This window comes from Callospermophilus lateralis, chromosome 5 (assembly GCF_048772815.1).
Source record: "Callospermophilus lateralis isolate mCalLat2 chromosome 5, mCalLat2.hap1, whole genome shotgun sequence".
NCBI lineage: Eukaryota > Metazoa > Chordata > Mammalia > Rodentia > Sciuridae > Callospermophilus > Callospermophilus lateralis.
Window position 1 is genome coordinate 3,529,144 of NC_135309.1, and position 16,618 is coordinate 3,545,761.

General features: G+C 52.5%; 1 protein-coding gene across 1 annotated transcript in view; it reads right to left on the reverse strand.

Moving 5' to 3' along the window:
* Positions 1-425: 425 nt before the first annotated feature.
* The window catches only part of Wnt3a (Wnt family member 3A), a 39,232-nt gene continuing 23,039 nt past the window's right edge, over positions 426-16,618 (reverse strand). Inside the window, exons 3-4 of the mRNA XM_076855599.2 lie at positions 5,109-5,374; positions 426-905 (exon numbers count right to left, since the gene is read on the reverse strand). Coding sequence (XP_076711714.1) covers positions 426-905; positions 5,109-5,374 — 746 coding nt within the window. The remainder of the gene's footprint in view (positions 906-5,108; positions 5,375-16,618) is intronic.

The window sequence follows — 16,618 nt, forward strand, 5'->3', positions numbered from 1 at the left end:
GAGGAGGGTAGTGGGCCCTCAGGAGCCCCGCCCCACAGGAAAAGCCCCACCCTCAGAGAGGAGCCCCGCCCCATCCAAAGTCCCACCCACGGGAGGCCCCCTCCAGTCAGGAACTCCACTTAAACAGGAAAAAGCCCCTTCTCCAGGGGCCCAGTTCCCGCAGGTCCCTCCCTTCAAGCCGGGCCTGGGACAGCAGCTCCACTCCAGGGAGAAACCGGTTCCGAAGTTCCGCCCCTTTCAGAGCCTGGCTCTACTGGAAGGGGCTCCACCCAGTCAAGCAACCTCTGCTCATTCACCAGCCTCACCTGTCCAAGGAGTAACTCCACCTGCCCCTGTCTAAGCCCTGCCCTGTCAGAGAGGAGCCCACCTCCAGGTGGGGGTCGGGCCCCAGTGGAAGCCCTGTCCCGCGGTCTCTGGAGAGCCGCCTATTTGCAGGTGTGCACGTCGTAGACACGCGCACACTCCTGGCAGCTGACATAGCAGCACCAGTGGAACACGCAATGGCATTTTTCCCTCCGCCGCTCGGTGCGCGCATTGTGGCCACGGCCGCAGCATAGCAGGTCGCAGCCGTCAATGCCATGCGAGCTCACGTTGCATGTGCGGTCGCGCGTGCCAAAGGAGCCGGTCTCCGGGTTGGGCTCACAGAAATTGGGCGAGGCCTCGTAGTAGACCAGGTCACGCTCCGTGGGCACCTTGAAGTAGGTGTAGCGCGGCCGCAGGGTCTCCACCCAGCCTCGCGACTCGCGGTGCTTCTCCACCACCATCTCAGAGGCGCTGTCATACTTGTCCTTGAGAAAGTCACCAATGGTTCGGAAGTCGGGCTGCGACCACCAGCAGGTCTTCACCTCGCAGCTGCCCGACAAACCGTGACACTTGCACTTGAGGTGCATATGACTGGCAATGGCCTGCAGAAGTGCCCATGTGAGTCAGGGTCTGCTCAACCTCCTGCTGCTTCTCTCCCTGCTCTTTGCCTGCAGCCCACCTGCTCCATAAAGCCCCCGGGGCCCTTCGTGCTCCCCCAGTTCCACCACCTTCCCTATAGCATCTAGTGCTCCAGCCCAGAGGTCTGTCCTGCCAGGTCCAAGGCCTCCAAGTCACAGGACCTGAGAGGCTTCCTTTCTGTGTATGTCCTGTGGGTGTGATGGGGGACATTAAAATCATATGTGTCATGGTCTGTGGATGCCAGAAGGAAGGCCTTCATCCAAAGAGGGAGAATTGGAGGGCTGCCCAGAATAGGTGCTTGAGGGCTGGGAGTTCTGAGTAGGAACCCTGGGAGTGATCCCTTATGAACTCAGGGAGGCCTTGGGGGCCTGAGGACATTGGACAGGGCCTGGATGAGGAGTGTGTTTGGTAATAGAAAATGCTTCCCTTCTCTGGGGAAAGGGGGGAGAGGTGGGACTTCAGGAGGACAGTGGGAACACAGCCTCCCTCTCCTTCTTTGGGGAAAGGGGTGTAGGTGAAGGCAAAGGGGCAGCTGGCATTCAGAACTGTCTATGGTGACACTGTTGACTGCGGTAGGACCTGGTCACTCATGACCCTCAAGCTATGGCTAATCTTAATGGAGAAGTGTTGCATGTGCAAACCCAATGCTGGATTCCCAGGACTTAATGAAGAGAAGGATGAAGAGGATCACTTTCATGATTTGGGTATTGACTGCATTCATTCCTAACCTGACATATCGGCTGGGTGGGGCTGCCATGGTTTGGATGTGGTGTTTCCCCCAAGGTTCATGTGCTGGGAGCTCGGTCCTCAGGGTGGTCCCCAGGGTGGTGATGTGGAGAGATAGTAAGACCTTTAAAAGGTGAGGCCTAAGTTGGACAAGAGAAATGACTTCTAATGTGACATGGTGAAGTGGGGGTAACTACGGTGTTGACCACAAAATGACCAGTGGAGAGGATTCTGAACATTCCCAGGACAAAGAAATGATCAACGTTTGAAGTGAGAGAAATGTCAGTGACCTCGATCTGATCTTTACACACTGTATACATATGTATAATGTCACATTGTATCCCAAAATATGTGCAATTATTATATGTCAATTAAAAATAAAAAATACACTTAAATAGAAAGAGGCAAGAAGTTATTAGCTCACTGGGGACACAGCCCCTGTTGTGTCTCTACTAAGGGGCCTGCTCTTTCCCTGCAGCTCACCGGCAGGAATCCCAGGCAGAACAGAGGCCCTCTCCATGTGCCCCAAGAGCCATCACGTTCCTATGGAAGGATGGTACTCCTGTCAGACTCAAGGCTCCCAAAGCAGCAGCCTGTGATGTCCCTCCTTATGGACCCCCTTGGCTGATTCTGCTTCTATAATGTCTTGATGAAGGAAGAAATTGAGAAAGTCCTTGTGGGCCCTGGTTAGTTCTTGTCAGAGGGTTTATAGAAAATCAAGCCTGGCCCTCCCTGCTCCCTGTCTCTCCATGAGATCTCTCCCTCTCACTTGTACTCCCACCATGGTGCCATCTACCATGAGTAACTCAGCCAAGGGGGCTTCTCACCATGAGATGGAAATTTGGTTCTCTGTCTCATCACCCAACCACACTTCTCAACACTCCTCCTCCCCAATCTAATAACTATAGCAGAATTTCAGTAAGATCAACATTTCTGCTGATGGTATTAGCCCCATGTTAAATGTCATACTCCATGAAGCCATGTGGTATATTATTTCTTTTCCCACATGACTTTTTCTCTTTGCTGTTATTAATGTATCTGTCATTGATTCATCCTCCAATTCTTCCTTAATTATCTAAATGCCTTCTTCAGGATGCTCATGCATCTATCAATTCTATAAATTTCATCTTCTTGGAGATATTTTTTTTTGCCAGAAGATGACTTCTGGTAAATTTTGTAAAATATGTATGTCTGAAAACAAATATTTTCTACTGCATATGCTGTTTAATGTATAGTTTAGCTGGGTCTGAAACTCTTGGTTTAAACCATTTTGTCCCTCAGAGTTCTGAAGGTATTACCCTATTTTATTCTAACCTTCATTGTTGTTCTGAGAAGTCTGATCCAATTTTGATTCCTGATCTTTTGCATAAACCCAAACATTCTTCCTGAAAGTTAGTGGGCTTCATTATGTTGTAGGCTCTGAACTTCACATCAGTGCATCTTGTGGGTCTTTCCTCCTTGCTGTTCAGCCACTGACAGTTCTGGGGAAACTTCCTGATTTTTTTTTTTTTTTGGTGTGTGTTTGTCTGTGTGTATGTATGTATGTGTGTGTGTGTGTGTGTGTGTGTGTGTATGTGTGTGTATTTCTTTTTTTTTTTTTTGGCTAAATTGCTCCTCTTTGTATTCATCTTTGTGTCTGTTGGAAAGACCTGCCACATTTTCTGTTCTTGCTTATTTTTCATCTCTTTGGCTATTTTTGGCTCTTTCTGTCTTATGGGAAAGTGTCTTAACTATCTTCCAAAATTTATAGATAGATAGATAGATAGATAGTACCAGGGATTGAACTCAGGGGCACTTGACCACTGAGCCACATCCCAGCCCAATTTTGTATTTTATTTAGAGGCAGGGTCTCACTGGGTTGCTTAGTACCTCACTTTTTGCTGAGGCTGGCTTTGAACTTGCAATCTTCCTGTCTCCACCTCCCAAGTCACTGGGATTACAGACATGTGCTACCATGCCCAGCTAAGATATTTTGAATTTTTAAAATTCACATTTTATATTACAAATAGCTCTTTTTTTCCCTCTGACTTTTATTTAAATTTACATCCTATTCCAATGTCATGGATATGGTGTTTTGTTTCTCTGTAGATACTGACAGTTTTTTGAAGTTCTCTTCTCTCTTACAATACTCTTTCCCTTAAGTTCTGTTCTTGTTCGTGTATTTTACTCTTTACTATTGTTGGTAGCAGAGGCTTTCTTCAGGTGTCTGGTGATCCCTGGCTGTCTGCACACACTGAAAGTGGTACACTGAGTAGCTTGCTGGAAATCCTCATGTGTGTGTGTGGCGGGGATACATCAACTTTGATGCTCACTGAAGTATGATCTGGCTGCCTTATTTTGTTAGGGACTCCCCCCATGAGTATCTTAAGCCTTTTCTTCTGGGTGGGTTGGATTACCCAGAGAGACTCTTCCATCCTCCTGCCTAAAGCTAATGAAAGTCTGCTCCTGTAACTGGGGTTTCAGGAGAGAGATGAAGGTCTGAACTTCACATGTGGACACTATTTTCATGTTGGCAACTCTCCCTCAGTTGTGCTTAGTGTCCCTCAGGCAGAGACCCCTGCTCACCCTTTTTGAAATACACCCCACACTCCTGCCACATAAAGAGGTTGCTCCTGGCTACAAGAAGCTAGGTAGAGGGCTGGGGTTGTGGCTCAGCAGTAGAGCGCTCACCTAGCATGTGTGAGGCCCTGGGTTCAATCCTCAGAACCACATAAAAATAAATAAATAAAGGTATTGGGTCCAGTTACAACTAAAAAACAAATATGTATAAAAAAAGAAGCTGGACAATGGGAGCCAATGGGTATAAAATACTTTTAAAATAGACTTTCATTCCTGGGTCTACCAGACATGGAGTGTTCATGGTCTGGAAGTTTACTCTCTGAAGAGGGCGAGCAGTGAAAATAGCCCTCTGCACAAGAAAATTCAGGCGTCTGTCTTTCTTCCTGAAACCCTGATGCAAACAGCAAGACCCTATTACCTCCAGGCAAAAGGTGGAAGCTTTCAACGTTTTGTTCCTGTCCTTTTCTCTTTTGTTTTTCACATTCTCATGAATATCTGCTTGCCCTTATCCATCCACCACCTGTCCTCCCAACTGTCTTTGTTTCCCTCCCCTTGGTGTCTGGTCGCCTCCTGTGCATGTCCTGGTTGCAGACTCCCCTGCCTGGCTCTCTTTCTCTCTAGATGGCACAGGGGATCATGTAGGCCTCCCTCCTCCCAGTGACCCCACACACAGGTGGCCTCGCCATCCCATAGGCATGCACGGGATGTTTGGAGTGCAGGTGGACAGTGCTGTTCTTCAGGCATTGCTGGACAGGACGTGACAGACCTCCAGTCTGAGCACCACAGGCAGTCCTCCCCCCGCCCGCCGTGCTGCCCGCCAGGCGCTTCGCCCTGCTGAGGAAGCCCCCATTGCCCCAGGACCCTTGATCCCAGGGACGTACCTGGCGACCGGCCTCGTTGTTGTGGCGGTTCATGGCGGAGCGGGCATCCGGCCGGTTCTCCCGGGCATCAGCGAACTCTCGAGACACCATCCCGCCAAACTCGATGTCCTCGCTGCAGCCGCCCCACTTCCAGCCCTCGCCGGGCGCGCCCTGGTGGCGGCTGCTGCAGCCGCAGATGGCTGCAGAGCCCTCTGCACACGAGCGCGTCACCGCGAAGGCCACGCCGGCGGAAGCAATGGCGTGGACGAAAGCCGACTCCCGTGTGGCTGCGGAGAGAGGAGGGACGGGGTCGGCGGGGATGGCAGGAGGCTGGGGGAGGGCGCGCCGCCACCAGCCTGGGAGAGCGGGAGGAGCGCGGGGTTCCGGCGGCCTGGGTGGGACGTCGTGCCCAGACCAGGTCGGGGAAGCGTTTCCCGTTTTCTTCCAGTGGTTTGACATTTCAGGTCTCAGGTTTATCTTTGGTGTGGTTTAGTCTCCTTCCTCTGCAGGTGATCTCTAGTCCCCCAGCACCATCTATTGGAACGACTGTCCTCTCCCCAGTATGCGTTCTTGGCGCCTTGTTGAAAAATCAGTCGGCTGACAATATGTGGGTTTATCCCTCGGGTCTCTGCTCTGCTGCATTGTGTGGGTTTGTTTTCATGCCAATACCATGCTGTCTGGGTTATTATTGCTCTGTAGTATGCGCAGTGAAAGACTGTTCAGTCCTTAAAAAGAGCGAATCCTGTCAATGGCCACATGGATGGAACTGGAGATCATCATGCTAAGCGGCACAGAAAGGCAAGTAGCACATGTTGTCACTCATACGTGGAAGCTGAAACATCTGTTCTCATAGAAGTGGACCAGAGGCTGGGATGCGAGGAAGAAGGGCATTAGGAAGGGGCTGGTCAAAATTGCAGTAAGACAGCAGGAATGGCTGTGTATAATATATTGTTACAACTGCTATATTTCAGTGCGGAGAGGGCTCGGGAGCCGCCACCAGAACCATCCTGCTGTCTTATTGCGCACGCACACACACACCCCACACCAAAAAAAAAAAAAAAAAAAAAGGAAAGATAGGAAGAAAAGAAGGAAGAAAGAACTCATCAGTTTAAACAACACAGTGGTCTGAGTAGTGTGAGCCTGCTTGGTCCTGCGAGGGTGTGAGTCATCCCTTCCTCCAGTGAAACCACCGTGTACACATTACCCATCTATTAGTTACTCAGTAGCTACCGTGGTTATCAGATTGACAGTTGCAATATCACAATGCTGTGTTCAAGTTACCCTTGTTTACCTAATAATGGCCCCAAAGTGCAAGAGCAGTGAAGCTGGCAATTTGGATATGCCAAAGAGAAGGTATTTATTAAGTGCCTCTTGGATGTGAAAAGGAGCAAGTTCTCAATCTGAAGAAAAGGAAAGGAAAGAAAGAGTATGCTGAGGTTACTAAGAAGAAGAAAAAAGAAACACATGGTAACTTTCCTGTAATATCTCAGACTGCAGAAAAACATGAGGTCCACAGCTCATAAAGGAAAACTTACCAATATGTTGAGAGAGACCACATTTGCTTAACTTCTGTATAGTATACTGTTAAAAACTGCTTTATTTCAGCATTAGTTGTTAATATCTTACTGTACCTTATTGAAACATGAAATGTCATCACAGGTTTATAAGTTTATACAGGGAAAAAAAAAGCATGGTTTAGAGAGGGCATGGTACCATCCATGGTTTCAGCATCCACTGGGGGTCTTGCAGTGTATCCCTGTGCATAAGTAGTAACTAATGTAACAGGACCTCAAAATAATCATGGGACTGCAAGAAGGCAGCAAAACAGAAGTTACTTGGGCCTGGGCCTGTGACCCATTTGGACACCAATACCCCGCCTCCCAGTGCAACTCTTGTTCTGCCTATGGCAACCTGCTCTCACTGTCCCCTCTGCCACCCCTCACTCCAGGAACCTGCAAGGCCCAGGTGTAGGGCTGCCTCTTCTGGAACTGTCTCAAGGCCAGTGGCCTGCAGTGCACACTCTGCCTGTGCCAGTTTCACTGCCCCCAGCCTGGGCCCATGGCCATTGAGAGCTACAGGGAACATACGCTGGCCGATATTGGCTCATGGGTAATTTTGGAGCTGCCTAGTGTTCCATGATTCTTCCTACAAACAGGGAAACTGAGGCTGAGGAGGAAAGTGGTGGTATTTTTGTGGAAGGGCAGTTGGGGAGGGCTGGAGTTTGTGAGAAGGTTGTTGGTGTGGGGGGCTGGGATTCAAGGGAGGCAGACAGCCTTCAGACAACCTGGGCTTGGAGATGCAGGAATGAGTGGTACCTCTGTTCCTGAGTGCATGCAGCCTCTGCTGCCAGGTATCCAGTCACTGCCTGCTGGGTGGGGGGGATGTGGGCCCTGTGGTCCATGGAGGTCACTCTCTTTTCCACCTGCCATCTGACATAGGTGTGCTAAGCGCCTGCTGTATGTTAAGCATGGCATTCTGAGTGGGAGAAAGTGCCAGAGCAAGATGAATGAAAATCTGACCTACTGATTAGCAGGGATTATATGAACCTAGCTAAAAAATGCTCTGGGCTTCCAGTGCCACAGGCCTAGGTCTCTGGGGGCTCACGCACCCTTGCGAGGTTTCTTAGTGTCTCTGCTGTGGTCCTGCAGGGACCTTTTCTTATCTATCTCTCCTTGATGCCCTGGGCTGTCAGGAGGAAGAAGAGAGCAGGAGACCTCCCTCAGTGGGACAGGAAGGGGTGTGGAGGGTCTCTTGGGCAGGCTCCTCCTGGGCAGACGTTCCCTCAGGCCCCTTGGGGTTGGAAGGCTGTGGCCTCCTTAATTCCATCAGGATACCCAGGAGCTCTGTCCCAGGGTAGGCAGGCAGGTTGCAGGGCTGCTTCCACACCTTCTGCAGCTCAGTCCTGGGAGGGAAGCCCCGCAGCTTCGTGTGCCCCAAAGCCCAGGCAGGCAGGGCACGGGAGCAGTAAGCAGGCACCCACATACTGCAAGGCTCAGCACATGTTCACGTGTCCATCACCTGAAGCATGCTTTCCCCTAATCTGAGGATTCACAAACCAGAAAGTGTTTTGGGTGGTGGCTTCCTGCCACCTTTCCCCTGGCTGACTGGTCACAGCCTCCCTGGGTCCCTCTGGGTGACCTGGTGACCCTTTCCATGGATTTGCACACACTCCCTGGATGACCCTTTACAGGCCCCAGCTGCTCTTTTACCCTTCCTAGGGCTCTATCAAGAGCCTGGACAGCCCCTGCATCCAGCCAGGAGCCCAGAAAGGAACTCTCTACTCTCCCAAGTGGGCCCTGGGGTCTCCCAGCCTCTTCCACCCTTCTAGGCCCTTCTCTGTGAGTCTGTCTCCCACCTGGACCCCAAAGAGTTTCCTAATTGGGCTTGGCATCCCCAGTTCCATATAACTCCTCTGACACACACACATGTATGTGTACACACACACACACACACACACACCTGCCACACAAGCCAAATTCTTTGTATAAAGCCAAATGACAATGTGGCACTTTCCAAGATCTGCAAGGCTACTCCTTGCGTGACCTTGCTTTTCCATTGATTGCTGCTCCCCATTCTTCCCTGGCTTAGGCTGTGCTTGCCACAGTCCTATCTATTCTATGGGGTAGTAGCCAGGGTCTTGGATGTTGTCTGTAGCTGGTATGGCCCCTGACAGCCTCCAGGTCTCCCAGTTGGGGGGTCCCCCCTACACCAGCCTCCACTGCTCCTCAGCTGGACCTGCACTGCTCCTGTGATGTGTCCCCAGCCTGGACACTTCCTAGGGCAGGGATTGTGTCTTGCTCACCTTTCATTTCCAGTTTGGAGAACAAGGCTACTCAAAGTTTGTGGGGCCAGAGGAAAGGGTAGGAGCCCTGGGGTAGGCAGCGAGCCTACCTTCAGCAGGCCAGCCCCTGCTGCTCTAAGGCACCCAGGCTAATGGCACTGGGTGAGCCATGTCCTCTGGTGGACCCAGGATAGTCCCCCTGCTAGGTGGCCACTTCCTTGCACCTTTCCAAGGTCCTCCTGTTCTCCTTTTCTCATATGAATCCTCAGTTCACAAACAGGCCTGGAGTGGACTTTCCCAGGCCCTAAGGCATTGAGTAAGTAGATGCCAGTATATGCCAGACACCAGCCACTTCCCTCCTGCCTCCATTCTACAGAGACCTCTACTTAATCTATTTCTATTTTTAAAAATTTTATCTTATTTATTTATTTATTTATTTATGGTACAGGGGATTAAACCCAGGGGTGCTCTACTACTAAGCTATACCTCAGCCCTTTTATTTTTTGAGACAGGGTCTTTCTAAGTTGCCCAGGCTGGCCTTGAACTTGTGATCCTCCTGTCCGGGCCTCCAGAGTCTCTGGGATTATAGGCCTGGCTACCACACCTGGCCTTATCCTATCTTTCAAGGACCTGAGATGCTCCCTCCCTGCCCCTCTGGGGTGGGGGTTGGGCATACTTTCTTCTTAACCCTCTGGGACTGGCCTACCCTTCCCTGCAGTCCCTGAGCCTAGGTTAGGAATCCTAAGCAAGTGGCCTGGGGGATTTTGCAACATAGCTTTCCTGGCTGCCCCTCCCAGGGCAGCCCAGAGGGAGCATCTAACTGACCTCCTGGAGAAACACATTCGGCTTCTCCACCTGCCCTCTCTCACTCCAAGTTTTGCGGACCTTCTCCAGGCTGACACTCCAGTTCCTGAATGCTCTGACCCAGACAAGAAAACCCGCTTTGTCGCAGGAGCTGTCTCCCAGCTGGTCCCTGCTCCCTGCCCTTCTCTGTCTTCTGAACAGACCCTGAGAGATAAGGAGAACCAGGGACCAGAGCTCTCTAGGCCTTGCCCCTGCCCTGCCCAGGGTAAGGGCTGGGAGATCCCTGCTTATCAGAACTTAGGCAAATAGCACAGGGCTGGCAGACACACTTGAGGGCAAGGGTGTGCAGGGGAGGGAGGGTGGAGCTCAGGACTAAAGACACAGGAAAGGGACCTCATTTTTGCTTGGCTCTGTCACCAGCAAATTGATCAGTGCTCTCTGCTGAGCCTCAGTTTCCTCTGATGTCAAATGAGGAGGTGAGGTTCCTTCCAGAAAATGTCAGGCTGGCCAAGCTGAGGAAGCCCTGAAACTGTCCTTCAACTGGCTCAGGAAGAAATGAGATGCCAGGGCTCTGCAAACAAGTTCAGACCACCAGGACAGAAATCCCCAGCTGCGAGGCCATCATAGAAGCTGCAGGCCAGAGAAGTGAGAGATGGTGTGTTCTGAAGTCACTAGTCCCCAAGCAGTTCCCCACAACACTGATGGAGAGACCTGTGGCCTGTGGCTGTGTGCTGGAGACCCAGCAGACACCCTAAGCAAGGGATGGCATCAGCATCCCAGCAATGGACAGGCACCATGGGCACTGCTCCACCTTCAAGGGGCACAGTCTGCACCTAACCTAACTGTCAGAAGACCTCCCGTGAACCAAAATCAAGGGCCTTCCTAAAAATACCTGGCCATGTCCTCGGTGGTCCCAGGGTCAGGACAGGGGAGGAGGGGCAGAGGAGCCTGAGCAATGTGGTGACAAAAAGCAATGAAGGACCTGAGATGGGATTTTGGGACAGAAAAGGGAAGTCAGTAGAAAATCAGTGACGTGAGTCAAGCCAGCTTACTTGGTAGACTGGAGTCCTGGCTTCGGTGGATAGTGCGTGGTTGTTCCTATGTCAGCATCCTGGAGCCAGACAAGGGCTCTGGGACTCGCGGTGTGCCTCCCGCCAGGCTTTTACAGATCGAGGACTATGTCAAAGTTGAAAGTCAGAAAACACCCTGAGGCTGCCCAGGAGAATGGCCCCAGGTGACATTCCGAAGCACAGGGACTGCTGATTTCACCCAGGGGTCGAGGGGCAGGCAGTCCTCTAGGGTTGGCAGCCCTCTGAGGTTGTGGCAGAATGCATGGGTGTGTCTGGGAAGGAGTGTGTGTTCCTGGAAAGAGCATCTGTTGCTATTATCAGATTTCCTCAGGGTGTTGCAATAAGCAGGTTGTCAATGAACCAGTCCAGAGTAATCTCCTTCCTGGAGTTGCTGGGGACAAGGCTTCATGAGGTCCCTGAGGAGGGCAAGGCTGCTGCCTTCATCACAGCCAAGTTCTTTGCCACAAATAACACCGTTGTTAGAAATTTCCGTTTCTGTTGGCACAACAGAAGTCTGTGGGTGGGTGTGGGGTGAAGCCATCAGCCATCACTCCAGAGAGCAGGAGACCTTTCCAGTCTGAGGTAAAATGCCTTATTTCAAATGGGCTACTCAAAGACAAAGGAGGAGGGGGAGAGGCTATAGGCTGAGGGACCAGGACACTTAGACTAATGCTGACATTTGGCCAAGTCACCCAGGGCAGAGCCTGGTGAACTTTTCAGGCTATAGAGAGCTTGTTCTGTTCAGACCCAAGATTCTTCCTACACTGTGGTCAGGTGTAGGGAAAGAGAAAAATAAGAGAGATATGTGGTAAATTGTTCCAAAATAGAAGTGAATGACACCTGGGGAAACCATCTTCGTCCAGCACTTGCTGTAGTTTCATTTAGCAAGTTCAAGCAAAGTATCAACTATCTATCCTTCCTTCCTTCTTTCCATTTTTTTAAGTCAACGCATCCACCCATCCACCCTTCATCCACCATTCCCCACCCATCCATCTATATCCATCTATCCTTCACTCCCCATCTATTCAATCCATCCACCATCCATTGATCTATCCATTCATTCACTCATCCATCCATCTGGCTACCATCCATCCAACCAACCAACCATCCAACTAACCAGCCATCTATACGTTCTCCATCAATCACCCATTCATTCTATTCTCCAGCTTCCATCCACCCCCATCCACCCATCATCATCTATTCTATCCATTTTGTCTTCCAGATTCCATTCACCCAACCGCCATCCATTCACCAACCTACCATCCATCTGTCCATTCATTGATCTAGGATCTGAGAGTTCATTATGAGCAAGGTGCAGGGAAGCTCAAATCCAGCCACAGCCTGCACAGACAGAGCCCTCTCTGGGTCCCCCTCTGCCTCAGAATTCTTGAAGCACAGGACCTATCCCGGCTGAAACTGCCAGTGCACAGGAATGGACCTTAGGGAGGTCCTGGCAGATGGTCATAGAGAGCACAGCAGACTAATCCACCAGCATCAGCACTTTACAACACTCCCCCTCACCTGGCCCACACAAGGGTCAGGGTGGGCACGGGCTGCCCCAAATGCACCAAGCCTCTTCCTCAAGCTCTTTCAGTTTCCACCAGGGTCCTGTTCACTCTGAGCTGGGATGGGAGGACTCAGCAATGGAGTCCATCCTGGTAGGGGCCTCCAGGCCACTTTGGACATGGTCCTGGCTGCTCCAATCCTAGGTCACTTGGAAGCAACCAAACCATCCTTCCCATTTCGGTAGGGAGGGCTCGGTGGGCTTCCAGAACTCCCAACGGTGGGCACCCCTTCCCGGCCTAGTACTACAGCTAGTCAGGTTGGCGGGAGGACCAGGCACTGCCAGGCAGACAGGAGCGGGCGGTGTGCCCCAGCGGGTGCGCGCTGGCGGCCGACGCCCCGGCGCCTCTTGTCCAAGCTGCCCACCTTCCCTCCTTCCCGCGGCCCCTCTCCAGGCCGCTGAGGAGCCTGGCGGCCCGGAGGGGGTGTCGCGGTGGCATTTGGTAATCACACGGCGGCACAAAAGGCCCAGGAGCCACCTGAGAGCGGAATGCGCCCGCGCCCCAGCGTGGCCGCGGCCCCTGACACCGCCCGGCGGCCCGCGCGGCCGGACGCCTTGCTGACCCGCTGGGGCTGATGAATCCGGCTTTGTGCCGCACTGTCACGCCGCGTTAGGCCCACAATGGCCTGCGATATTTTATATGAATTTCCCCCTGGCCGGTGATTAGGCGATCCCCGGCCAGTCATAGCAACCTGGAAGTATGCGCTGCCCGCCGGGCCGTCGGCGCGAGGGGAAATCCCTATTCAGTCGCTCTAATTCAACACCCCGAAGGGCGTGTGAATCGCCAACAGCATTTTCACTTTTCTCTTGTGCTTAATCTTGTCGTCGTCGCGGGGACATTGTGCTCAGAGCCGGGCGCGGCGGGGTGTCGGCCGGGGTCCCCCTCCCACTGCGGAGAGTTAATGATATACCGGAGAGGCCCCCGGAGCCAGCCAAGCCCCCACCCCCAATGCGCCGTGAATGGCAACACTTTCGGATGGGAGGGGTCAGGGGTCGCAACCTGGATTTGGGGATGCTGTTTCCCTAAAGAGCTGCCCTTTGGTCCCCGCCTAAGCACGCAGGCTGGGGACGCCGGGCTGGCCGGCAGCCCCTCCCCTTGGCGGCCCTCTGGGTAGGCTGTGGACACACAGGACGGTGCAGGGACCACCCCCTGAGGGGTTCCGGATGTTGGAGACAATCATTAGGAAGGGGCTTTGCCCTGGAGGGAAGGAAAGCTGGGCTGCCCCTCTCTAAAGAGTACAGGGTTTAAGTTTGGGAGACGTGGGGGTTTGTCTCTGGGCTGACCAAGGGCACACACTGAGAACCTGACACCCAAAAACCCCCACCTCTGACACCCTTGGGGCTTGAGGAACACCGGGAGTCTGACCATACCCTATATTGAGTTGGGTCAGCCACCCCTCAACAGGAGGCAGAATGTGTGGGCTGGGGACTGTCCAAGTGGGTGAGGTTCCAGTAAGAACCCTATAGTGAGTAAGGGCTGCCTCTGCCAGCAGAGCACCCCCAGGGGCTGCTGGGGACAGTGGAAGAGAAATGCCCCCAAGGCAGGTTCAGAGAGGCAAGCCCTGACAGGTCCCTCCTACAAAAGGAGCTGCATGGCCCAGGAACCTGGGCTTAGGAGGACTCTGGGATCAACTCATATCAGGGTGGGTGCAGCCCGAGGCCCCAGCATCCAGGGATCCTGGGGCATCAGACCTCATCCTCTTATGGTCCCTGTAATTCTTCTCTGAGGTATAAACGGCCCACTCAGCCAATAGAAAGACGGGCTCCCACCAAAGCCACATGTCACCCCCAACCCTGCTGGGCAGCCACATCCACTGCACTTCCCACTGGCCTCCTCCCAGGAATGTCTGCTGCTCTTCTGACGTCCATCGGTGGGTCCCAGGCCCTGGGGCTGAGCAACCTTCTTTGGACAGCCCTGGCAGGCCTCTGTGCTTACAGCCTCCCCACTGGCTTCACCTCACCAGAGGTCAAGAGAGGGTGTCAGCTGGCTCAGGCCCTCCAGGTGTCCAGGGCCGGCCTTAAGGAACAGATAAGCTGCACCAGTCTCCATGCTCTCAAAATTCCTCAAATGCTTTTCTGCCCAGAGCTAGGTTGGATTGAAGAGGAGAGAACTCTTCAGAACCTGCCCAGCTCTGCTTCTCTGGCTGTCCTAGGCATCGGTGCTTCCCCAAGCTATCTGGTGGGCCTGGCCCACAGTCCCAGGCCAGATGGACCAAGGGCAGATGGGACTAGAAGCAGAAGGTGTACATGGCCCTTCCTTTCTATTCTCACAAACTACTACAGTGCAAACACGCCGCCCACATAACACACATTCACACACATGCATGTGCACTCCACAAGCACAGCATGGCGCATCATACACATGCCCGTACACGCAGACACTCCCCACACAGCACACATGTGCACACACATGTGCACACACGCATACACATACACCTCCACACACAGTGCATGCTCAGATGCACTTTCACACGCATACTTGCGTGAGGTTGGTCCCCCTCACAGATTGGCCGATGTTAAACTATGTTCAACGAGGCCGCCTCAGCAGGGTGACCAGGCATCCCCATGGTGTCTGCCACAAAGCTGGGTGTGACCTTTGACATGATTAGGGTCACCCTGACCCTAATCCAATCAGATTGATTACTGTGAGCCAAATTGAGCCTCTGAGGCTGGCGGGGTTGGGGGATTCCACAATGGCTTCCCTAGCTGGCCTCTCTCTGGGGCACCTGGAGGGGCCCACTAGGAATCCTGCCCTTTAATCCCAGGCATCCTCTTTCCTATTTAAACCAAGCAGTGAGAGTTCCCTGCTCATCCAGTGGAAAAGGGAGGAGGGTGAGACAGTCTGAGAGAAGTACAAGGAGAGGGGAGGGAGCCTGAGAGAAGGAGGGGCAGGAGAGACAGAGGAGGCTGCTAACTGATGGCGGGCGCTCAGACATGTTTGCAGAAGGGACAATGTAGCCTGCTCCCACCCTGAGGCAGGACAGGGTCTGCATTGGTGGGGAGAGGGTGTGGGATGCTGAAGCCAAACAGTCCAGGTGCCAGCACATAGGCCACTATTAGGAAGTGAAGGAATGAATATGAGGGTCAGGGGTTCCTCTAGCCCTCTGGCCAGAAGCCAGCTTGCCTGTCCGCTCCTTAGGGCAGTACCAGACACCTGCAGGGGTTGCTTGGCCTTGGGGAGCCTTCTGAGTTTATTCAGGCCCTTTGAGAACTCTTCAGTGACCTGCAGACCCTTCACCCTCTCCCCAAACAAACTTGGGAGTGAGGTGGGGGCTCAGGAGTCTTAACCCATTCCTGGCCTCCATAGCAACTGTCCTACCCTCCAGGCAGTCCCCACTACCTCCACAGGCCTGAGCCACACCAGGGGGACCTTGTTGGGCTCATATCTGAGGCCCCACCCTCTGTTTGGAGACTTTGCAGCTAAGCCATTGAGGCTGGAGGCCCATATGGCCACAGTGCCTTGGTTTTCTCTCTTGGAAAACAGACTCACATCAGCGTTGGCCTTGTTGGATGGGTGTTAGAACTGAGTGGCTGCCAGGTGTTGAGTCCTGAAATGGTACCTGGAAAGTACCATCTGTGTGTTGAGAGGGAGAGTACTAGGAGATCTGGCCAAGGGTGCTTCCCCTGGGGGAACACTTCCCACTGTACAGCCCCAGGCACAGCCCTGTCTACCCTGGATACACCTTCATAGAGCACCTTCGGAGAGCTGGAGCACACCTCTGTGTTACCCTCAGGGCACCAGCTGTGTACAGGCCCCGGTGTGTGCCTGCAATAGGGAGGACTGTATACATCAGGCCCATGGAGACCCCTGTGGTTCTAGGATATCCCAGAATCTTCCTGGAAAGCCCTCAGCCTTAGGGATTTGTCCCAGAAGTAGGGTGCTATTCATAATGATTGGATCTTGTAAGAATCAGTTACTTCTAATTTCCTGTTTTCCACACAATTTAAGGAAGATCTGATTGATTTGTGTGCTGACAGACTTTTAAACTTTTTGTTAATAGATGGCCTTACAGTTTTTGGCACATATAACTCCAAAAAATTCCAAAGAATTGAATGATGCATTATAATAAAACTCTCTCGTTTCCTCTCTTTATCTGTAAGGACAAGGTTTTCACACCTAGATCCATAAAGCTAAAAAATGGGCTGGGCCCACCGCTGACATGGTACCCAATGGTGAGAAGCTGGATCTTCCCGATTTGGAGGGAAATGCGAGTGTCCCACCTCTACTGCTGTTCAACACGTCCTGGCTAAAAGGAACCTGGACTGGGAGGAAGAGGTAAAACCCTCTTATGTACAAAAAAGATATCTGCAA